Raw genomic sequence first — 25,958 nt, 5'->3', positions numbered from 1 at the left:
TAGCATTCATCCAGTTACTCCCAGACTGAATACAGTTGTCTTAAAGTAGACAGAATATGATAAATATGATAATTGACATTTCTGACGTTATCAGTGGCTTAAGTGACGTATTGCAGGTAGCTAAGGAGAATTCGTAGTACCTCTTCCTTAATGACTTACTTTACACATTACATCTTAACTTTCCCCAGTGCGAATTTTAAATGGTTTTAAAACCATCCTAATTTGCATCAGTAAAATACAGTAAGATACTGGCGTGTAACATACAGAACAAATCATGAAGGAAATGTGATACAATATCTCCAAATCAATTGCGAATATGCCCCTAATTATGTTCCCCTTACCTTGTCCTCAGATAACAGTGGTTAACCGGCTGGGCGAGAGTGAGCTGAGGATCTCGCAGGTAAGCAAGGCAGACAGCGGGAACTACACCTGCCAGCCAGCCAACACTCGCCCTGCATCTATCTCCCTCCACATTATTACGGGTCAGTCTCTCAATTGTTTTTTCACCATTACTTGACCAAAAGTTGCCGAATCTCCATCTTCAGTGTACAGTTGTAACAATAAATTAACATGGGAACAGAATACTAGGCATGGAAAAGGGCTACTTAAAGGATGTAGAGCCATTGTATAGCTTTTTTTCTTTAGTTGTGTTATGTCATGTTACCCAGATTGTTGTCGCATGCCGAATATTCATGCAACTTTATGGCAGAATATGATAAAACCATGGCTCTACACCTTTTCATAGCACTTATTTATGAGTTACATCATACTCTACTGCTAACCACATCATATAACTCAGCATCTGTGTTGGAAGGATGGTAATTTTAGGGCAAGTTGAAGTAAAAAAAAAAAAAAAAGTTGTCAGTTAACAGAGTGTGGTACCATTCCCAGGTATTCAGACTCCCTTGCAATGGCCTATCATTTTCTGTTCCACTGATTTCCTAATATCTCAGTGACAGAAAGGTAAAAGTAAATGATGTATGCTCTAGTTTCTGCTCAGTTAATGCCGGCGTGCCACAAGGATCAGCCCTGACTCCAACCTATTCCTAAATCATATTTAATGATCTCTTATCTGTCATCCATTATCCCATTCACTCATATGCAGATGAACCAACACTTCACAGTTCACGCACACTTAAACATGCATTCACAAAATTTAATATCTCACACTCACAACTCAGTACAGCACACTCCATAAATCAAGGCTTATCTCAGATCACTGAATTGAGACAAAATAACACTGCATCATTTAACACTAGGAAAACCAAATATGTATAATTTACTAATAGTAGATAGATATTGCCTGATTCCCATTTTACCTCCAATCCTATTAATATTCCTCTCCCTAAAAGTATTGACATTCTCGATGTTTCACTTAACAATGCCCTCGTCAGGACCTCTCACGTCAGATCATTTGCTAAAACCGCTTCAAAGAAACCTATATTATTGTAGAGAATCTGTAACTTATCACTGATGAGCAGTTAGCTATAATTCCCAGGGTCATGTGCGCTCTCATCTGGAATATTGCTCACCCTTGTGGAATGGATGTGCAGAGGTTGCACTAAAACAACTGGACAGAATTAAAAACAAAGCAGTAAGAATTAGTAATAACCTTGCTATTATAAATTAACTACCTCCCCGAGAAGTAAGAAGGTATGTTGCCTCCCTTGCATTATTTTACAAATACTTTTATGACAAATGCTTTGGGAAGTTGCATCCATTGTGCCACCTCTTCACGCCTTCCCTCACGCTACACGGACATCTGGTAGCACTCATGACTGGACTGTCACACTGACATATTGCAGAACTTTCTGCCTATCATAGTTCTTGTATTCCCCGAACTGCATCTCTTTGTAACTTGCTCTCCCAGAATAATTTCCTCCAAACTTCAACCTACAGCAGTTCAATTCCAATTGTTAGAGATTTTTTATGAATGGAGGACACCTACAGTCTGATGCATGGAGTTTTTTATTTGTTTGTGTTTCCTTTCTCTTTTCATCCTCTTAAAAAAAATAATAATCACGTTCAAAATCATCCAGTATAGCTCAGATCACTCACGAATACGATTTGCATCTTGGACATGTCTGAATTTATGATTTAATTAACCTGAATTCCAGGTTACAATGTTCCTCCAGTCATCCACTGTTTATGCTTCAAGCAATATACTTTGCATTAGGTAGTGAGTTTCAGTTTACTAATTCGGTATGATTTCAATAATCTTGTATACTCTGGGTCATTCTGTATGCATCGAATAAATCAGTATGGTTTGAGTTACCAATTATGATTCGAATAATCCAGATATGCCTTGAATCACCGTAAATTATTTGAGACAATCAGTATTATTCGAATCACCGTATGTGCTTTAAATCACTGAGGATGCTTTAAATTATCCATTATGCATCGAATCATGCTTTGTTGTTCCCAACCCTTAGTATGCTTCTGACTATAAACTTTAAAGAAATAAGTATAGGTTGCTTCAAATCATACAGTATGCTTCGATTCAACCTGTATGCTCTGAATCACTCAACAGTATGCCCTGATTCATTTAGAATACTTCATTATAGTAGTAACATACTTTTAGTCATGCAGTATGCTTTGGCTTTCTCACTATGCTTCTTATCATCCTGTATTCTTCGAGTAACACAATATTTTTAAAATCATATTTTGAAGCACCGAGTAAGCATGCTGCAAATCACTCATCGTATGTGGAGTTATGAATATTATTTTGTGAGCCACTGTAGCGTGGACGTAACGTGTTCGACTCAAGATATAAGTGAAGCCTCACCAGCGTCTAGGGTCTGGATCTTTATTCCTGGTTGACGACTAAAGTGGATGCCGATATCTTGCTTTATCATATGCTTGCATGCGTTTGCACCTTATCTGTTCAGACAGGTACAAATTACTTCACAAGTATTAATTCACATTCTTTTGCATAAGTTGTATATTAGATTTCATTTGTAGGCTTATGTTTTTACTCATTCACCTACAAAACATATTACAACCAACTCCCAAACATTCTTGAACTGAGATCGTATAAAAGATTTTTTTTTAATTACTTTAAGATGTTGATGTTGGCCTGGAGTTTCCCTCAGTCGAGTGACCTCTGGTGTTTGCTAGAATACGATACTTAGTGGTTTCCTCACGTCCAGAATACTAACCCCTTCAGTCCAAAGATATTTTAGGAATTTAACTTATGTAACTATCAAACTGTTTCATTCAGCTTTGAATGGGCCCTTGGAATGAAGGAGGCATTTATGTAGTGCCAGTAAGTTAGGTTAAGATGTAATATAAGTGTAACTTAGATGTAAGATAGTTGCAATTTAGTAATTAAGAACAATTTAGTATAAGCGTACCATAAGTATCATATAAGAGTGATTTTTTTTTGTATCGTAGAGATAAGTTAGAAGTGAACATCTACGTATCATGTAATTCGCATTAAGTAGGCTATTACATCAGCCGACCACACTCCCTCCTCCCCTCCATACGCACTCCCTCCTCCCCTTCATAAAACACGCGGTTAGCGGAGGTTGACAACATCTAAATTGGCTCAATCTTCATAACCTCTTACTTGAGTAAATTCAAAGATATCATTCAGTCTCAATTAATTTTAGTGTTAGAAATGCTAATTGAGAAAGTGCCAGAAGGGGAGAAACAATCCATAATATTTTGTATATTTAGTTACCTCGAAATATCGATAATTTTGCGCTCCCACGTTTAGTTAACTGACAAAATAGCATCCGAACATCATTACAAAGACTTGATATTAAGTGCTGTGATCATTCTCGATACTACTCAAATTTTATCGAACGTCGTGTAATCTTGGTGAGATACGATAAGCTCTAAAGAAGTCAATTCCCAAGTGAGTGTTGCGAGACATACTTGTTAACGTGAAAGCTGTAACTGGAAGATAACATCTTCAACTGCATTCGGACTGAGGTATCCGAGGCTGTATAAGGCGTGGACGAGCATGCAACTGAGTGACTCATTCCACCGCCTTTGAATGATTCTGAGGTTAGTGCCAAAGCCTCATAATCTCCCCCTTCCATTGTTTTCACATTGAGAGGTATAGAAAATAGAGTGATTAATAGTGTGTTCAATAGCAAAGTTCTTGTGTGACTCATTCCACTGCCTTTGACTGATTCACAGATTTTAACATCAAATCAAGTCGTAATCTGCCAAATGCGTCACCACACTTACATACCACGCACTCCCCCCCTCCCCTATTCACTGTGTTAGGCAAAAATCTAAATCATTGTACCTTAACCTAATTCGAGGAGTTTTCTGTATTATAAATCACAAGGGTAATAAGGTAATCGAAGTGTATTTCATTAGTCTAAAATGATAATCTAATTCTTGGAAGTTGTGTAAATATTGAATTAGGTCATTTTGGGTCTTACCATTTATTGAATTGAGTGTTATGATTAAGTCTCATCATTGAAGCGAAAGTGTTATTGTAGGAGAGTGGTGCAGGATGTATTAAGTGGTCTTTATACTGTTTTCGTATCGTCCCTCCTCGAGTCCTTCATGGACATCCACTCATAACTCGTATGATCATTCTGTTCCAAGTGTTATTAGAACAATGTTAACTAGGGAAGTGAGTCAATGGAATTAAGCATTTATCTAATTTTGGTTATGATTAAAATCAATGTTATACTCTAATTTCGGGTTTCCAACTACCCTTCTTTGATGGCTATGTACGGGGCGGCCCGCAAGGTGTACTACAGTAGGGGGAATAACAACTCGAGAACCAAATCCTACCTAAATTCATGCTAACCCATTCAGTATGAAATCTGATCCTACAGTTTGGACATAAGTTGGGTCATTCATTGTTATCTATTTCGGAGTAAGGGAATTAAAACACCCTGGTTGGTTTTGGGTCTACACTAAAACACAAACTCGGTAATTTAATGGCAGCCACGTTGGTATGGAAAAAGTGTTATGCTCAAGGTCAGTCGAGAGACGGCTAGCCATAAAGAATATCACGCTACCACACCTTCCATCCTCCATAAATTCTAATACAACCTCGAATTGATTAAGGAAACTAGAAGCGACATAGAAATTTCACCTATTACTAAATACCCATTACCAACTGACACCATTATAATCTCAACTTCAAATTCAGTGCGCATTCCCGGCGATTTACACTCCAGCGCTAAGCAGTGACATAAGAAATTGTTGTAAGAGGAGAGATTGTAGTGAGATGAAGGTTTTATGGGGTCAGAATCATCGTAACATTACTCTGGTGTCTTAACAGTGAGAGATAATTAAAATTCTATAGCAATACACTGGTGGCCAGTGAGTTATACATAAAAATTCCTACCAATACATATAACCTTCCCTAAACTGAATGAAACATCCGTATGTAGCAGGGAAAATGGGAAGATATATGAATGGAATGAAGGAGCATTTTTTTTTCATATTTTATCATTTACAGTATATCTTCTTTTTATGCATGGTTGAAGGAACTAAAGACTGGAAGCACACAAGGCTGTTCCCTCGAGGAGAAATATAAATAAGATTGAGCCAAATGCAGTATCCATTCTTTTTCAGATTTTTCAGACACAACGCATTTAAAAGACTGGAGATAATAGACAGAAAGAAGTACAGATAAAGGAAGACAGTTCCAGAGTTGTTATGTTGCATAAATTAAGGACTGGACGTATAAGTTAACTCTTCCGTTAGAGAGCTGGATAGGGAAGGGGTGAGAGTTTGCTACCAGACGAGGCTACGCACCCTTCAAAATAAAGAATGAATGCAAGCAGACAACTCAGAAGTGCAGTGACCAATGAAGTGCAATAGAAAAGATATAAGCAACAGCGTGGTGAAGAGACAGCGGTGGAAGCCAGCCAGTAAGAAGAGGAGAGTTTTTGAGATGATAAGCATTTGACTCCACCCTGTAAAGAAGTGCTGTATGTGGGGAGCCCTCCTTCATGATAACTGTACTGTACACAAGGATGAATAAAATACCTGTATGAATTTTAGTCAACAGCCATGTGGGGTAAAGAATCGAGATTATATAATAACCGATAGACCTGGTACAGAGTAACCCCAAGGTCATTCTTCAGTTGGCCTTGGCATCAATACAGATTACGACCCTGTGCTTTCCGCCTATGTTTGAATGACTGTATACGTGCTGGTGCAACTATGCTCACCTTCAGCACAAGCTTTAGACAGTGAAATTGCAATTGTATTGAAAAAAAAAAAAACATGAGAGAACTGGCAGTACAGAACTCAGTGATGCCTTTAGAAGTATTTTTATGCGATTTAATAAACATATTACTGAAAAAAAAGAAAATTGCGCATTGAATGACCTCATCATAGATGAAGGTATTGTTTCATAATAAACGTGAATTAATAGCACTTAAAAATATTCAGTCCCCCCCCCCTGTGGCGGGAGGGATACAATCTGGCCGCACTATGGAGTGGTACTACTACTCTGTGGCCAGGTTGTGTTAGGAAGAATACTGCCACCTTATTCCCTGCGTCGTAAAAGACAACTAAAAGGGGCAGGGTAAGGGGACTAGGGACCCCCTCCTGTGTTTTTTAGTTCCTAAAAAGACACAGCCCAGAGAAAGGGATGGGGGATTGAGTTATCCCTATACCCTGAAGATTGGGACTATGAATGTGCGTCGATGTAGTACGATTGAGGCTAAAAGGGAGGAGATTGGGAGAATGTTTGTGAGAAGAAAGTTGGGTGTGTTAGCTTTGAGTGAAACGAAGATGAAAGGGAAGGGTGAGTCTATGTTTGGAAGTGTGAATGGAAGATTGTCAGGTGTTGATAGAGGAAGGGCAAGAGAAGATGTGGCCTTGTTATTGAGTCCGGAAGTACAGCAGTGTGTGATTGATTGGAACGAGGTGTCATCGAGACTGATGTGGGTGAAAGCGAAATTTGAACGTGAGTTGTGGGTGTTTTGAGTGCATATGGGCCCGGTAGTGAAAGGGATGAGGAAGAGAGGGAGTCTTTCTTTAATGATGTTGAGTGTCTGCAGAGTTTTGGAGCGAATGTGAATGTGGTAATGATGGGAGATCTGAATGCTAGAGTGGGAAATGTAGCAGTTGAAGTTGTAGTTGGTATGCATGGTGTGCCTGGAAGAAATGAAAATGGGGAACGAATGATAGAGATGTGCGTTGAGCGAGAGATAGCGATTGGAAATACGCTGTTTGAGAAGAAAGATATTTATAAGTATACATGGGTGAGACAGGAGGGTGGAAGGGTTGTTGATAGAGCTTTGGTGGACTATGTGGTTGTGTCCAGGAATGTAATAGGAAGATTGTTGGATGTGAGAGTTCTGAGAGGGGAGGGTGGAGGTATGTCTGACCACTATCTGGTGGAGGGAAAGTTAAGAGTAGGTAAGAGATGGGTGAGAGCTAGGAGGGTTAGGTGTGGCAGGGAGGTTTTGAAAGTGAGTTGGATAAAAGAGAGAAAATGATAGAGTATTAGGAGAAATTGAAAAATGAGTGGAACACAGTGAAAGATCAGGAAAATGGCAGTGTGGAGGAGGAATGGCAGTTGTTTAGGAGTGCTGTGGTGGGGCATGCAGAAGAAGTGTGTGGTGTGAGAAGTATGGGTGGTGGTGTAAGAAAAGGAAGTGAATGGTGGTGTGAGGAACTAAGTATGGCTGTAGCTGAGAAGGGATGTGCACATTAAGTATGGCTGCAGAGGAAGGATGAGGTGACATATGAGAGGTATAAGGAAAAGAGGAATAGGGCGAGAAGGGCTGTGTGTGATGCTAAAGTGGCAGCAGATGAGAGGTGGGGTAGGCGGCTGACTGAGAATTTTCAACAGAATAAGAAAATGTTCTCGAAGGAGGTGAAAAGGGTGGGAAAGGGAGAGCCAGGAAAGGAAGAGCGATTAAAAGCACAGGATGAAAGGATGTTAACTGAGATGGATGCAGTAAGGAAGAGATGGGCAGAGTATTTTGAAAGATTGTTAAATGTAGAGGAGGAAAGGGTGGCTGAGATTGTGGTGAATGGAAGGGTGCAAGGAATAAATGTGTTGGGAAAGTTGAATGATTCTTTGATCACGAAGGAGGAAGTGGAGAAGGCAGTAAAGGAGATGAAAACAGGGGAAAGCTGCAGGTATGGATGGGTGTGCTGTGGAATGCCTGAAGGGTGGTGGAGTGACCATTGTTGACTAGTTAATAAGATTGTTGAATGTGTGCTTTGTGAAAGGTATGGTGCCAACTGACTGGGCAAGTGCTGGTGTGGTCCCGTTGTATAAAGGCAAGGGTGATAAGTATGAATGTACTAGCTTTAGGGGTATAAGTCTCTTGAGTGTTGTAGGTAAGGTTTATGGTAGAGTGTTAATTATAACTGGTAAAAAAAAAAAAAAAAAAAAGAATCTGAGGCAAGCATGTGAATAGGTGTTTTTGAATAATTTTGATATGCTTAATTCAAATTTCTAAACAGTGTTGCTCTATTGCCTCTAGTTTTTTTGCTTTCACATATCCCTTTTTTTATTATAATGGATATATTTATAATATAATGAGTTTATTTCATATATTAAAATGGCATATTACAGAACGAAACACAACAGACACAGAACACTGACAGAACTAAATATTACCATTACTTGGATATAAGCATATATACACACCATAATACTACCGACAGTCAGAAGTGAGTTTTATTTGGATGATCTGATGTACTTTGCCTCCGGGATGTCGCACATGAGCATCCAGCAGAAGTCCCCCATCATGCTGGGGTTCCACTTGCTTTGGTAGTTGCTCTCCATCTTAGTAATATCTTGGTGGAACCTTTCCGCATGTTCGTCACTTACCGCTCCGAGGTTCTGGGGGAAGAAGTTGAGGTGGGAGTGGAGAAAGTGAATCTTGAGAGATATTCGGCACCCTATATCCTGATAAGCCTGCAACAACTTCTCGACACGATTTTGGTAATCTAGTGCCCATGTGTTACTGTCACGGGGTTTTTTTAATATCACGGTAATTTTGATATAATTGTTTTAAATATTATTTAATTGATAATATTATTCAATAATATTGAAGAGCAGAGACAATGATTGTCTTGCTACATCAAGCAACGATTACTTTACGCTGGCTTGTGCACGATTCTCTAAGAACGAGAATTTATAAACTTTCTCAACAGTACACAGCAGAGACTAATTACTCACAATTGCTGAATTACTGTACTGTTAGCCTCTGGAGAAAGTTACATCACCCCTGACAATAAATAACTAATACTAATAATAATAACATCAGGTTCTTGCTGATGCATTAACTCCTGGCACAACGGATTTTAAGTTAATACAACAAGACTGGTCTAAGTACCAGTTATGAATAGTAAATGTTTATGCAAGCTAGGAGCTATATGGAAAATAAGCTTAATTATGGAGAAATGAAACAAGATTTTTACTCTACATTAAGCTCAAGAAATAGAACTGTTAAATTTATTAATTACAAAAACAAATTTAACATTACATTTCAAATCAATTAAATGAGACGCACTCACTCACTCTCACAAAAGCTAAATACTTACGCCTAGGAAAAACACCTTAACTAAACTCTTAAAACTAGGAAATACACAAAGGAAATACCAGTCGATGAATACTTTGTATCACCCAGGGGGTGGGAGTTTGAAGAAACTGATACTCTGTGGAGCTTGGGATGCTAGCTGACCTCTCTTCACTTCTGAGCGCAGGACCTCTCTCCGTCAAAGCCACCACTAGACTGAATTCAAATACATTGTATGGGCAGGACGCAAGGCGTGGCTAACGGTTGAGGGAAGCAGAGGCGAACGATAAAAAAACAATTGTATCGCTCAGTAGCGCACTTAGTGACGTGCATTAAATCGGTCACTTTTGAAAGTGACGAATGTTTTGAAAAGTATACCCCGAAATGGAGAGAGAAACGGTTAACTGAGCGACACACAGTGAGTTTTCCACTAATAGTTCGTGGCTTCTCACAAAAAGGAAATGTCGCGAATTGATTCGTGACATTACGCCCCATGAAAATTAAATCTTTCTTCCTTCAGAAGAATGATTTCAATATACATATATATAAATCCTAACTCAGTCACACAAGATTCACACTGTGGTATGTGTGCTATCCTGCTACAGGAGAAAGTCGCAGTCGCCAGTGAGTGAAAAAACCTCGTATTTACGTTAATAGAAGCAAGCTTCAGGGAAAAACTCCGTGACGACAGTGAAAATCCTGTACTCAGATCAAACTGAGCGAAAATTCGCTACATTTACACTGACAACTAATTGTTGTGTAGCGTGGTGTATGTAATACACGGTGTAGGTGTGACAGTTGTAGTGTAACTGTACCTACGTGTAAAATGACACAGTAAATAATATGGCGGCAGCAGAGCAGAGGAGAAGAGGCGGCAGCGTGCGGCAGACGATCAGCTGGTCCGCACAGCAAAACTGCTACACCCATTGCTGAACCTGCAAAACCAATTGAGGTGGAGCATCAAAAGTGTCAATGAGACAAAATTTTATCATGTTACAATTACTCTCTCTGCCTAGCAGTCAGTGCTACGACGTACATTCGAGGTCGCCATTAATTATAACACACGATTACGTTTCGACAAGTTGAGAATCCCTGTGCAAACTCGGGTCTTCCATAGCCTCGAACCGCACACGGGTCCTCAACCTGTGCCTTAACCTACAGTTCTTATATTAATATCGGGGAGCTGAGAATCCTTGTGCAAACTCGGGTCTTCCATAGCCTCAAGTCGCCTCTGCGGAGTTCTCACCCCCCCCCCTTAACCTACAGTACTTATATTAGTATCGGGGAGCTGAGAATCCTTGTGCAAACTCGGGTCTTCCATAGCCTCAAGTCGCCTCTGCAGAATTCTCACTTCCCCCTTAACCTACAGTACAATACTTATATTAGTACCGGAAAGCTGAGAATCCTTGTGCAAACTTGGGTCTTCCATAGCCTCAAGTCGCCTCTGCGGAGTTCTCTCTCGAACTTCCCCCTTAACCTACAATACTTATATTAGTACCGGGAAGCTGAGAATCCTTGTGCAAACTTGGGTCTTCCATAGCCTCAAGTCGCCTCTGCGGAGTTCTCTCTCGAACTTCCCCCTTAACCTACGGTACTTATATTAGTACCGGGAAGCTGAGAATCCTTGTGCAAACTTGGGTCTTCCATAGCCTCAAGTCGCCTCTGCGGAGTTCTCTCTCGAACTTCCCCCTTAACCTACGGTACATATATTAGTACCGGGAAGCTGAGAATCCTTGTGCAAACTTGGGTCTTCCATAGCCTCAAGTCGCCTCTGCGGAGTTCTCTCTCGAACTTCCCCCTTAACCTACAATACAATACTTATATTAGTACCGGGAAGCTGAGAATCCTTGTGCAAACTTGGGTCTTCCATAGCCTCAAGTCGCCTCTGTGGAGTTCTCTCTCGAACTTCCCCCTTAACCTACAATACTTATATTAGTATCGGGGAGCTGAGAATCCTTGTGCAAACTTGGGTCTTCCATAGCCTCAAGTCACCTCTGCGGAGTTCTCTCTTCCCCCTTAACCTACAGTACACGTGTATGTACAGGCCCTGGACATACTGTGTCCTGTGGGGCCAACAAGTGAGACGTCAGGTCTACACTTTTGACTGGGAACCAGGCTAGTCCTTGGATTACTCAAATCTCTGAGGATGCCTATCACGGGACCCAGCATACAACAACTGCCCATGTTAGTCAGCAGTTAGTAGGCGAGACATCAGGTCTGCACCTACGTTATCACTTCCCTTGATGTATCTCACAACAAGGTTAAACTGCTGTAGATACAGTGTCCAGCGTGTCAATCTTGCATTAGCCGTCTTGGTCGTGCTAAGACTAGTGAGTGGCATATGGTCAGTTTCAAGAACAAATGATGCCCCAAATAAATAATAATAATATTTTTTAACACCATCAACCACAGCCAAGAGTTCCTTCTCAACAGTACTATAATTCCTCTCGGCGGGTTTTAGCCTACGGCTGTGGTATGCCACTGGGAAGATTCCACCTTCTGATTCCTGCATCAATACGGCACCTACTCCATCTTGTGAAGCATCAGTGCGCAGTATGAAAGGTTTGCTGGAATCAGGCAACTGCAAGATAGGCTCCTTGCACAACATATTCTTGAGGGTGGCAAAAGATCTCTCTTGCGCTTCTCCCCATTCAATGGTGTTTGGAGCATATTTCCGTAGCACTTCGTACAACGGTTGGGCAATGAGAGCAAAGTTGGGGATAAAACTCCTATAATACCCCACTAGACCAAGAAATGCCCTAACCTGTTTCTTGGTCACGGGTCTCGGGGCTTCTTTAACCTTCCTGATCTTGTCACCCTGACATCTGCAGTGATTGTTGCCAACAATATGACCGAGGAACTCCACCTCACTGTGAGCAATCTTGCATTTGCTAGGCTTCACAGTCATGTTGAAACTCTGGAGTCTACTGAAGACAATTTCCAAGAGTCTGAGGTGCTCCTCCAATGTGGCGGAATGAGCAGGGACATCGTCAACGAACATCTCTACTCCTACAATACCATGGAGCACTTGTCTCATGGCACGATTGAATACTGCTGGGGGTGGTAAGTCCAAATGGGAGGACTTTATACTGGTACAACCCCTAGGAGTAGCAAAGGCAGTGAACTGACGACTCTCCCAGGATGAAGGGGAATCTGGAAGAATCCCTTCGCTAGGTCGAGCTTCGTGAAATATCGTGACCCTGCCAGCTTGGAGAAGATGGCAATATGGTCACCCATTAGCTCAGCATCCACTTTGGTGATTGCATTGAGCCTTCTATAGTCGCCACAAATCCTGACTCCACCATCTTTCTTGCGGACTACTACCATCGGACTACAGTAAGGAGATGAGGACTTTTCGATAATGCCTGCAGTCTCCATGTCAGCAATTTCCTTATCTACTGCACCCTGTAGTCGCATGGGAATCGGATATGGCTTAACCTTTATAGGAGCATTGCTGGTCAACTCAATTTTATGACACGCAACCTTTGCAAGTCTAGGTTGGTCTGAGAAGACATCAGCATACTGACAGAGCAGTGACCATAAGGCATTCTGGTCCCCTACTGCTAAGTCAGGGTTAAGTAAAACATCTCCGACAGTCTCTTCCTGATGGGACTGAGCGGTTAAGGGTTCATCATCATGGTCATCAGCTGGGATCACCGCAGCTGCCCGGTTTCTTCCAGTGGCTGGTCACTATCATCAGCTACTCGTTGGCCAGTCTCCTCGGGGTCTGACTCATGATAAGCCTTCAACATGTTAATGTGGAACCTTTTACGAAGATTCCCCATCTGTATTATGTAGTTGAGGTCTGAAATGCGCTCTACTACATCGAATGGACCCTTCCACTGTGCCAACAACTTGTTCTGGGCAGTGGGGAGTAATACCAAGCATTTATCGCCTGGACTAAACTTCGAAGCTTTGCCTTCTTATCATAATAAGCCTTTTGAACTTCACGCGCCTTGATCAGTTCTTCCTTAGCTAACTCGCACGTCGACTGGAGGCGGTCAGCCAAATCAAGGACGTAGGTGTAGGTGGTCTTGACTTCAGGGTCGGGTTCTTCATCGTCCCATAACTCACGAAGGACTTGAAGTGGGCCCCGGACCGACCTCCCATACACCAGTTCAAAGGGTGAGAATTTCAATGAATGCTGTGGGGCTTCTCGATAAGCAAATAGAAGAGGAGCAATGAACCGCGGCCATTCCTTTGGCTGTTCGGCGGTCATGCGCCTCAACATCTTCTTGAGAGTTCCATTGAACCTCTCACACAACCCGTTACACATGGGATGATACGGCGTAGTTCGTAAGCCTCGGATGGACAGCAACCTGAACGTTTCGTTCATCATTGCCGAAGTGAACTGCGAACCCCGGTCGCTCAAGACCTCCTTAGGGATACCTACACGACAGAACACTTCAATTAATGCCTCAGCAACAGTGACGGCCTCTATATTCTTAAGGGCCATGGCTTCAGGCCACCGTGTGCTGAAATCAACTATAGTGAGGATATACTTTGATCCATCACTAGCCCTAGGAGAGATTGGCCTAACTATGTCAACTGCTACTCTCTCGAACGGTTCAGAGATTATGGGCATTGGCTTCAATGGCGCAGGACGGACACGTCCCCGGTCAGTGGTACGCTGACACACATCACAAGAACGTACGAGCCTCGTTATTTCCTGCCCCATTCCTGGCCAGAAAAAGTCAGCATGGATGCGGTCAGAGGTCTTCTTTTGACCCATATGACCTCCCATCGCTGAACAGTGACCTAATTCAAACACTGCTCGGCGATACTTTGCAGGAACGACAAACTGCAGTCGAACCTCACCCTGGGGTGTCTGTGACTCACGGTACAGCCGTCCTCGCTTCTGAAGGAACCTGGCTTGTCCTCCCCGTGAATACTTGATCACTTTACCCTCCAGCTTCTTGCGCACTGAGGCAAGTGTCGAGTCAGTCTGTTGCTCTTGGACAACATCTTGACTACGAATCAGATCTTGCGACGTTGCGGACGGTCAAGCGGAGTGACGCGATTTGGAGCCTTGGCCATGGCTCGTGTTATCGCAGCAGCCGAAGTCTGAGTAGCAACATCTACGGCACAACTATTTTTGATGCCAGGTATGTTGCCTAAGATGAGGTCAAATAAAGGTTCTGGCATGACAACTGCAGCTGTCAAGCCAGTGAAAAATGGAGACGCCACCTGGATACGTGCCTCAGGGAACAATCTCACTGATCCATCAATAAGTCTAACTTGGATCTGTCGACCTGTATACTCATCAGGCCGAACTAAACTCTGCTTAACAGAACAGCCTGAGGAACCATTGTCCCTCAGGACATTTACAGAAACACCTCCTACAGACCCTGGCTGAACAAGAAAGGCAGTGTTGTTGGTGGAAGGGTCTGAGGAGGTAGCAGCCAGTCATTCATGAGACTGCGTAACAACCGATGCAGCAAACGTGGCGCCCTGGGAACTAGGTGTCTGAGGAGAGTTCATGGTCGGAGGGGGATTTGTGAAGTGTTGGGAAGTACCTGTACTGGTAGAGATGGCGCCACCGGGTACTTGTGGAATGAAGGCTGCATTTGCCTCCTGCCTCCGATACACTAATTGACCTGACTGAGGGTTACGTGGCTTGTCCTTGTATTGCTGCTGATGCTGCTTGGGGAACTGCTACTGGTTGGGGTGCTTGTTGTACCGCTTCCAAGCAGGCTGCTGTGTATTTTGCCCCTGGTCCTTCCACTGCGGTTTTGGACCTTGCCCATTACTCTGAGAACGGCCTTGGTGCTGGGATTCAGTCTGAGACGGCTTCCCAGACTTGGCAGTATCTTTTCTGTTCCAGGTGTTTTGCTGCTTGCGAGTTTGATACCCGTATGCAGTAAAGAATGCGTCAGCCTTCTCTGCCATTTGGCTGGCATCTTTCACCTGGCAGATCTTAAGCTGTGCTATGAGCTCAGCAGGCCACGACCTCTCTAGCTGTGTACGCAGCATAAGGTCAATTATCCCCTCACGCGTGGAAGGAGTTTCATCTTTCTCCATCCACTCATTTAAGTAAGCTGTGAGACGATCAAGGAACTGAACAGCTGTCTCCTTGTCTTGGAGACGAGCTCGCATGAACTGAACTTTGGCGTCGTCTACTGTGAGACCATACGCCTTAATGAGCGCAGCTTTCATCATCTCATATGTGAGATTGTCTCCACGAATTCTGTGGAGAATATCGAGGGCAGGGCCCTCAAATAGGCTAAGAAACTGAAGCCGCTTAGCTGCCTCATCCAGTTGATATAAGTCTGCCATGTCCTCAAAACGAACTATGTACGGCTCGATTCGCTCGCTTTCCTTGTATGAAGGAAGCTTGATGCGTGGGGTCGCCAGGACATGTGCAGGAAGAACGCTCGTGGAGCTTGGACCAACTGCACCAGACGTGTCTGAAGCCAAGGAATCTCGCTTGAGCTTCAGCACTTCAAGTTCATGTTTTTCGCGTGCTTCTCGCTCGGCACGTTCGTGTTCTCGTTGTTCCCGCTCGTATTCCCGTTGTTCCCGCTCGTATTCGCGCTCTTTCTCACGCTGCTCTTGTTCATATACACGCTCTCTTTCACGTTGTTCGCGCTGTTCTCGCTCGTATTCGCGCTGAATCTTACGCTCTTCACGGGCATCATTCTCGCGCTGCTGCTCCTGATTATGCCGTGAGAGTATATACTCTTTAATTTCGGTTGGGTCCGAAAGACCCATTTCTTTGGCTTCCTGTAAAAATACAGTAGTAGCCATGGCGCTAATTTATTAAGCAAACCGAAATTGAGTACTGACTGCTTAGCGACGAATACTAATAAACACAAGTAAAGAGTACAGACACAAGCTAGTGGTGACCAGTCTTATCTAGTTAACTGGCAAAAATAATTCAAAAATGTAAATGACTGGGAAGACTCAATAATAAACACAATGAGTACGCTGACTTCCCAGAAGCGAATAAAATTGTCTGGCGTTACCAAAAATAAACTAGAGTTAAGTATTCTATTGATTAATAAAGCAAAATTCACTTGCTAAATTAAGGGTAAACACCAGTAAGCTTGTGCCTATAAACTTTAATGATAAATACCTAAATATGAATGAGTGAGCACTATCTCGTGAATAGCTTTATAGCTAGGAGTTAATATCCTGGAATGAGGTCGCCAATTGTCACGGGGTTTTTTTAATATCACGGTAATTTTGATATAATTGTTTTAAATATTATTTAATTGATAATATTATTCAATAATATTGAAGAGCAGAGACAATGATTGTCTTGCTACATCAAGCAACGATTACTTTACGCTGGCTTGTGCACGATTCTCTAAGAACGAGAATTTATAAACTTTCTCAACAGTACACAGCAGAGACTAATTACTCACAATTGCTGAATTACTGTACTGTTAGCCTCTGGAGAAAGTTACATCACCCCTGACAATAAATAACTAATACTAATAATAATAACATCAGGTTCTTGCTGATGCATTAACTCCTGGCACAACGGATTTTAAGTTAATACAACAAGACTGGTCTAAGTACCAGTTATGAATAGTAAATGTTTATGCAAGCTAGGAGCTATATGGAAAATAAGCTTAATTATGGAGAAATGAAACAAGATTTTTACTCTACATTAAGCTCAAGAGAAATAGAACTGTTAAATTTATTAATTACAAAAACAAATTTAACATTACATTTCAAATCAATTAAATGAGACGCACTCACTCACTCTCACAAAAGCTAAATACTTACGCCTAGGAAAAACACCTTAACTAAACTCTTAAAACTAGGAAATACACAAAGGAAATACCAGTCGATGAATACTTTGTATCACCCAGGGGGTGGGAGTTTGAAGAAACTGATACTCTGTGGAGCTTGGGATGCTAGCTGACCTCTCTTCACTTCTGAGCGCAGGACCTCTCTCCGTCAAAGCCACCACTAGACTGAATTCAAATACATTGTATGGGCAGGACGCAAGGCGTGGCTAACGGTTGAGGGAAGCAGAGGCAAACGATAAAAAAACAATTGTATCGCTCAGTAGCGCACTTAGTGACGTGCATTAAATCGGTCACTTTTGAAAGTGACGAATGTTTTGAAAAGTATACCCCGAAATGGAGAGAGAAACGGTTAACTGAGCGACACACAGTGAGTTTTCCACTAATAGTTCGTGGCTTCTCACAAAAAGGAAATGTCGCGAATTGATTCGTGACAGTTACCAAGAAAGCCATGGCAGACTACCTTAAATGCTTCCCACGCTCTCAATTCCTTCAAGGTGAGCTTCCCCTTGAATACCTCGTCCTTCAGCACCTCCCGGATCTGAGGTCTGATGTGGATGCCCTCCTTGAGCTTAGCAGAATTGAGAGCTGGGAACAGAGTGCACAGGTGTTGGAAGGCAGTGCCATCCTTGTCCATGGCTTTCACAAAATTCTTCATAAGGCCAAGCTTGATATGAAGAGGGGGAAGAAGCATCTTGTTCATGTCCACCAGAGGTTTTTCTTGGGCACTGGGTTTCCCAGGCACGAAAGTGCTCCTAGACCCCCAGTCCTTCCGCATGTAGTGCTTGACATGTTTGAGCTTGTTGTGGCACGCGTTTTAAACCAAGTTCTAAGAAAATAGGACGGTAAATGGATTTTTGCGAATATTTTGGGTCTAGGCCTATATGTATACATGTACATACATGTATATCTCAAAAACTAGAGGTGATGAGTGAAAACGGATTTCGAATCTGAAATCAGCACCCCCAAATTAGGTTAGAACACCTAATTTCATGCTTGCCTCAATTTTTTTTGTAAACCAGTGTTATGAGAGTTAGAGAAGGTACAGAGGGAGTGATTGGTGATGAGCAGTGTGGCTTTAGGAGAGGGAGAGGATGCGTGGATCAGGTGTTTGCTGTGAGACAAGTGTGTGAAAAGTATGTAGCGAAATGCAAGAATGTGTTTTGGGCATTCATGGATTTAGAGAAAGCATATGATATAATTGATAGGGAGGCTTTGTGGACTGTTTTAAGATTGTATGGACTTGATGGTAGGTTACTAAAAGGGGTGAAGAGTTTTTATGTAAATAGTAGAGCATGTGTAAAAGTGGGAAAATAAGAGTGATTGGTTTCCTGTGAGAGTGGGGCTGCGACAGGGATGTGTGATGTCGCCTTGGTTGCTTAATATTATATGGATGGTGTTGTAAGTGAGGTGAATGCAAGAGTTTTAGGTGGAAATCTGAGTCTGGTGAATGTTGATGGTGGAGAGTGGAATCTGAAGCAGCTGCTGTTTGCAGATGATACTGCACTGGTGGCTGATTCAGAGGAGAGATTGAGACAGTTGGTAGAGGATTTTGGAAGGGTGTGTGAAAGGAGGAAATTGAAAGTAAATGAGAATAAGTGTAAAGTGATGAAGTGTACCAGGTTGGTAGATGGTAGGGGGATGAATATAGTTTTGAATGGTGAGTTGCTTGAGGAGGTAGAGTGTTTTAAATATATAGGGTCACATGTTGCTGTGGATGGAAGAATAGATGCAGAAGTGAAGGTTAGAATGAATGAAGTAGGAAAGGTGCTGGGAGGAATGAAAAAGGTGTTAAGAGGTCGTTCGCTTAGAATGGATGTAAAGAGAAGGCTGTACAAGGGTGTTGTGGTACCGACTGCATTATATGGGGCTGAAACATGGAATGTGGGTGTGGCAGAGAGGAAAAGTTTGAATGTAATGGAGATGAGGTGTCTGAAGAGCATGTGTGGAGTGACATGTATGGATCAAGTGCGAAATGATGAAGTGCGAAGGAGAACTGGAGTTGTTCGGGAGATGGCTGATAGAGTTGAGCAGAGGGTGTTGCGATGGTTTGGGCATATGGAGAGAATGGATAATGAGCGATTGGTGAAAAAGATAACTAGATCTGATGTGAGAGGTGTAAGGCTGAGAGGGAGACCACGAATAGGATGGATGGACAATGTGAAGAGAGCGCTGGATGTGAAAGGGATGTCTGTTGAGCAAGGAAGAGTGGCTGTGCGTGACAGAAATAAATGGAGAGAAATTGTGAATGAATAAATGATGACACAGCCCTGAGGGGAAATTCTCCTGCATTTGGTCTGATCAGCTAGTCAGGTCAGGTGCAGGTAAGGGGATGGGTCAATTATGATGTGGCAGGGGTAAACCAGCTCTGCTGTCGGGCCCTACTGCGGATGTCACTGATTGCACTGCACAGTTGACCCTTGTGTGGTGTGGTGCAGTGAGGATCTGTCCCTTCTCCCCTTTGGGGCTATGATGCGAATGAATGTGTTTGAATGGATGAGTAAATGGGGAGTGTGTCGTCCTATCTCGGCTACCTCTCTTTCCTTGGGGGAAGCAGCCTAGGTTTATAGACAGATAGATAGTTTTGATAACTATTACAGTTAAAACTATGAACTCACAGTAGTTATATATAGCATGTAGTTCACAGTGCTTGACTTAGCAGTTTTAACTAACTTAGCAGACAGTTGAAAACGAACCCTCAATGAGTCATGGCTAAGAAAATTCCCAAACAATGTAAAATGCAGTATTATCTTATTCTGTGTAATGCTATTGGCCATTTCAGAAGGGAAACATGTATTTTGACACCGCTGATTTTTCATACAAAAACATCTGCAGTTCATGCGGACCTTGAGTTAGAAAAAGGTATGTTTCTATGGGTAAACAATACTTGCTGGGTAATATTTTAAGCGGTATATAAGACTTCACAAAACGTCTTCTCTATTGATTTATATTCCATGTTGCACCTTCCTAATTATTCTCTTGTATACTGTATCTATTCATCTACAGCAAGGCGCCATAATCCTGTAAGGGGTGGCCGTTTGACTTTGAGTTAGTTGTTTTATGCGGAGGGACGCTAACCCGCCACCAACCCATTTGCTGACACATAGGGAACACATATGGACTAGTTATATGATTACTGCCCAACGCTGTAAATGGTTTCCTGACCTACAGGAAGCCATGAGGCTTGTCACTCAATGTAAAGCCATCTGAAAGGGAAAGAAGGCTAATGAAAAGTGACAGGAAAGATAGGAAGAGTGGAGGGCAGACATAGAGAAAGAATGATAAAGGTGAGGAAGAAATAGGCAGCACTACATCAAGTGAGTGGATTATGGTCGCCATCACCACCATGATGGTTTTTACGGTTTCAGTGTTACGATAGGTTGAATTCATAACACATAGAGGATACGGAAATGTAATATGCGGAATGTAAAACTGTGGAAGAAATATTACATAGTCTTTGTCATTTTGAATATGGCCCTCGTTGGATGTACTGTACTTGGGAAGCGCATGCATTGTGGAGATTACTAGTTCGTTTATACCGTCGTCAATTAGTGCCAAATCAGTACTGCGAAGCAGTATTACTGTAGTGGGTTGTAATATCTCGTCTCTGGTGTGTGTGTGTGTGTGTGTGTGTGTGTGTGTGTGTGTGTGTTTTATAAAGTGACTTATGTTCCTGAATCATGTATGTTCATTTACAGAGTCGGGGAATACAGTATGCCACTTTAAATAAATATATCAGCTGGGTAGTTTATGTTATCTTCAATACCATCCTGAGAATTTGTTGGACTTGGAAGACTATATCACTTCAAAAGCCATTGCTCACTGACGCATACTAATCATAATCTGATTGATCGATATTTCTGTTAACAACTGTATGTGTAACTCCAGCTCTACTCTCCCACAGGTGAAACTCCAGCAGCCATGCAACGAGCCAGCGCCACCGGGGTTCAGTACAACTCTCATGTAGCTCTCATATCATCGCTATTTATGCTTGTAACATTGGAGGTGTTACAGACATTTTATATTTGTCCTCTTCTTTCCTGTCGCCATGTATCATTCTCGGAGAGACAATCTGGGATAGTGCCCTCAGCCTCAAGTGTTTCTGGTACCAAAAGAAAAGATACGAATATTGTGACGCAGCTGTCACGAGAAACACTTGTTTTACATCACGACATAGTTGACCACACAGCTTTAGTGAACTCGTGATCACGTTTGATTGCTTAGAAACATCAGTAACGCAACTGCTACCACGGGCCTACATGCCACGTCTTGGTTTAAATCTCCAGTATAGCAAATGTACTGAAGTTATTTTTAACATGTTAGTTTAAGGCCTGCTTTTAAAGGAATCAGCATCATAGTGGCAATCTGAAATGAACTGTCTCAAATTATTTGTATTCATATAAATGTATCCATATCAATCGTCAAGCAACATAAACTGTTTGAAAGAATATTTTAATAGCTGACATTTTGTGTAATTAAAGTTAGACTGGAATTTGTGTTGTGTGAGCATGCAGCCACCTGACCTGTGAGTAGAGAATGCTTTGAGCAAGACTGCACTCATTTCTCCAGCCAGTGGGTCATATTCCAAGTAGCAAGAAATGTTTCGTAACAGGTTTTCTTTAGTGATTTTTCGATTTTTCTATGCATTACACCAAAGTACACTCTTGTATATTTTCAGTGAAACACATACACACACACACACACACACACACACACACACACACACACAATCATAGAAGAGAATATTAAGGTTTATTATGCAAAAATTATTGCTAAAGAAGTGGCGCTACGAAGCCTGCTATGCCACTCTGAATACGGCCCTGTGTCGAGTACTGGTGATGGGGATGCCGTGGATGAGGAGTGGAGGTATGTGGCCAGCATGTCTCTCACTTGCTACTCATTTTTCCATGTTTACTAACATTTCTTTGGCTCCATGCACCCATCAGAAGTTATCAGTCGACATACTGTATATTATAGAACTTTATAAATACAAGTCGTATAAAGTGAGTTTGGTGCTTATGAGACATCAAAACGGTGTATCTTGTGATGGGATACGATCGCATTTTGTAACAATGCCACATTATTGTTCAGCGTTAGAAGCAACCTCAACTGTGGACTGTGCAAGTGTTGTCCATAAACCACTCTCACATCGTAGCAGTGCCATGGCCGTTTGCGTGCTAGTCCTCATAAGGTTATAAATGCCTGGTTTCATTTACGAATATGCTGTAACCAAAAAATGCACTTATGGGTAAAGTGATGCCAAAGATCCGAGCTGCTGTTTCCTGGATGGCAGATGTTTTTATTAAGATATGCCACACTGACAGGCGGCAGTGAGAAGTGCGGAGAGATAGTGTATAGATAAAGCGATACAGCAGGCAGTGAAGAAGTGTGTGTTGCATAAACTGTGACCCTCACTTCTCTGGTTTGAGGTATGAGATAGCGTAACTGATGCCCGTCACTTCTCTTGACTGAAGGATGTTATGCATAGGTCACAAGAAACATTGCAACAAACTAAAGAATGTGCTGCTTAACTGGTGACAGTCATTTTGCCCAACTGGAGAATCTGATGAGTAACTGGTGACTGATATACCAGTCTGAAGTATGTTTTGTGTATCTGGTAACCATCACATTACCAGTATCAAGGATGCGACATGTATCGGGTGAGCATTACATCAGAGGACTAGCAACCTGAAGTGGTGTAGCTTCTTCACAACAGACGGCACCATCATCATCCAGCCTCCATGGTGAACCAGACCTGCCTTTCCAGTATTAATGTCTCCTGGCTCCTTAATTGTAACTTGTGTGTATGGCTATGGCATGTTTAACCCTTTCAATCATCCTCCGGGCGACATCTTTTTTGAGTTTATTCTTGCCGCTATCAGACGATTTTCTCAATCTTAGGATACTTGTAGTGGAGGGGTTTACTCAAGACTATATCTAATCCCTCCAGTTCGAAAAATATGTCCTAAGCTGAATAAAATCGTCGGGAGATGCCAAAAATAAAATAAATCCCCTCGTCTCAGTGGGTTAAACATATTCACTTTCTGCCAAATCCAGTAATTTATATTTTATAAAGAATTAAAAAAGAAAAGTTCTATGATTACCTACGAATGCCTATAGAAGTGCTTGTATACACGTGCTAGTTTACTGGCATGGACAAACATATATAACTCCATTTGTATATAAATGCATTGATGCACAGAATTTTTTGGCTGTAAATATCTGCTGGCATCTGGTTTTCTGTGTTTGGTGAGATCACTACACCAACAAATTCAGTTCAAGGTAGTAAGGTTAACCTGCCCCATCCAGACCACTTTTCCACCACTGACTCTCCCCAATCCTGACCATTTTGGAAAAACAATTTTTTTTGCTCAAACCTCCGCTTTTGGTGAGAAACATCGAAAAATGATAGAGAAATCGCTCACCTGAGGTTTAAAATACTCGATACAGGTAGCAGTACCTCCTCACCTTAGGTGTTTTCTATCAGGCTGGCTCCAAAGGAAACGAGTTCTATGGGAGGGTAACCATTCCACACCAATCATAAATGGTATTTATTTATTTATTTGGTACGAATTTATATATAGTACGAGAGAATATTGGTTTTCACACAGTAATATAGGCAGTATAAGCATTGTTTCACTCATGAAACACATCAACATACCTGACCTTTTTTGGCGACATTACCTGATCATCATTTCTAGCTGTTTCTTCCTCTAATGCTATGTAAAGTTTGTCCTCCACATTGTCATCGATTAGGGAATCACTCTGGACCAGAATTTCGTACCGTGGCATGACATGGCTTTACTGGCCAGGTCAATAGTAACAGGTGAATTGCTGAGACAATGGTGTGCAGGGGAGGGGGAAAGGTCATGCAGATAAGGAATTGTCCCTGCCTGGCATCTTGTAGAGGAAGGTGTCCTGTGTATACGTACCTAAAATCACTCGTGAAAATTGAAAATTGTGCAAATTAGGGACCTTGCAATTGATTCACGTTTATGTACGTCAACGGGATTGGCAGTGACAAAACGTGTGGACATTAATTCACGTCGATGGAACGCCGCGGGTTAACCACTGAAGTATACTGACGTCTGTCATTCATTATCTTTGCAACTGTCATATAATTTCATTAAGTTAAGGGGAGAGTTTTGGGACTAGAGAGGCTCAGTAAATTGTGATGTAGCCTAAGTCCTTATCTACCGCACTTCCTTCCTAAGCTTAATAAAATCTTATGGAGGATACAAGGATAAACTGTAAATTACCTCAGACTGGGTTAAACTGAGAGTGCTCTTGTCCCTGAACCTGAGTCCAATCATTATAATGGGAGGTGAAATATTTTGACATTTTATAGGGTGGTTCACATACAGCGCTCCTTATCCACTATGCCGGGCGATTTCTTGTGTGTTGCGGAGGCAGTTCAGTCGGTGTTAATAATGTCTGTTCTGCATCGCATGATCATTTCCTACTCCTACAGACACACTCGCATCCATATCCACAGGTTGAACCATCCCCATAACACACAAGATGCCGGCAGGTGAATGTCTAATGGATCCCTGTTTATGGACCACCTGTATTCTTCCATCAGTCAGTTTTATTCATATTAATCTTTTCCCTACCATGACGTATATTTCATTTTAATCAGGCTTCAACCACACGATCGAATTCAATCTACCAAAGACTTTTCATATTAATCTATTGCCAAACACCTTAATCCCGTAAGGGGAGGTCACAAACCAATCGCCACCACGTCCCTCTGTCCTCTGCCATTTGGTTGCCCTGCCTCCATTGTGCACCTTTCTCCCATATACCTCTCCACTTCATCTCTCCATCTCATCCTTGGTGTCCCCCTCCCCTCTCCACCCCAGTTAAACATACTCGTCTAGCCAGTTTCTCATTCTTCATCCTCTCTACGTACCACTCTATTTCAAAACGTCTCTTTCAGTCTGCATGTAGTCTTCTGTCAAATGCAAGGGGAAGGAGACTTAGGATAATGCCTATCGACAACACGAAGGATTACGAAGGCAGATAAGCATTTTTTTTTTTTTCCCCTAAAGTCAAGTCTTTCCCTAGCATACGGCATACATCAGGTGAATTTACATCCAGGTCATCAACTCTACGACAAAGGGAAACAAACTCCGTCTAAGAGTCTGACCAGCCCAAGATTCGAACTGGAGGTGTTGTAGTTGCGATCTGAATATGATACCACTGCACAACCTGAAATTAGCGGGAATAATAAAGAAGGACAATATCTCAGTGATGTGATTATTTGGGGTCCATAGTAAAGAGGTTGTATATAAGCTTCATTAAGTCCAGGGACGCATTTTCATCCTATTGTTACTTTCAGACTTTTTTGTTTCAGCTTAGGACAGACGTCTTGAAGTTCGGTGTTGATGAAAGCTTTCGTTGACTTCTGTTAGAAAAGTCTCTCCCAATCCAAGAGAGGCAGCTTTGTGGTTGCAAAAATGCCTTGGAGTGAACGGATGAAGGTCACTCGAAAGAAAGAGGCAATAGGTATTGTTGTTGTCATTCACACCCTCGGGATCAAAGATATCAACGTGACATATAGTTTTTCCCCATCTAGTCCAGTGAGGAAAATTTGTATTCAATTCTTGCTGTACTCAGGAGGTTTTATTAAGCTCAGTAGAGACTTTTCTAGCTTCTAAAGACACCTTCATTACTTGGGTTCTCTGCTGAGCCGAATAAACCATGTGGCAGCAGGAAGAACAAGCTTAGA

General features: G+C 42.0%; 1 protein-coding gene across 1 annotated transcript in view; it reads left to right on the top strand.

Moving 5' to 3' along the window:
- The window catches only part of LOC145411601 (uncharacterized), a 176,675-nt gene that overhangs the window by 112,484 nt on the left and 38,233 nt on the right, over nt 1-25,958 (top strand). Inside the window, exons 8-9 of the mRNA XM_080281612.1 lie at nt 353-482; nt 21,132-21,232. Coding sequence (XP_080137738.1) covers nt 353-482; nt 21,132-21,232 — 231 coding nt within the window. The remainder of the gene's footprint in view (nt 1-352; nt 483-21,131; nt 21,233-25,958) is intronic.

This window comes from Coenobita brevimanus, chromosome 90 (assembly GCF_032717465.1).
Source record: "Coenobita brevimanus isolate Jiangsu-jjx chromosome 90, ASM3271746v2, whole genome shotgun sequence".
NCBI lineage: Eukaryota > Metazoa > Arthropoda > Malacostraca > Decapoda > Coenobitidae > Coenobita > Coenobita brevimanus.
This window is presented reverse-complemented; position numbering and strand designations above follow the sequence as displayed.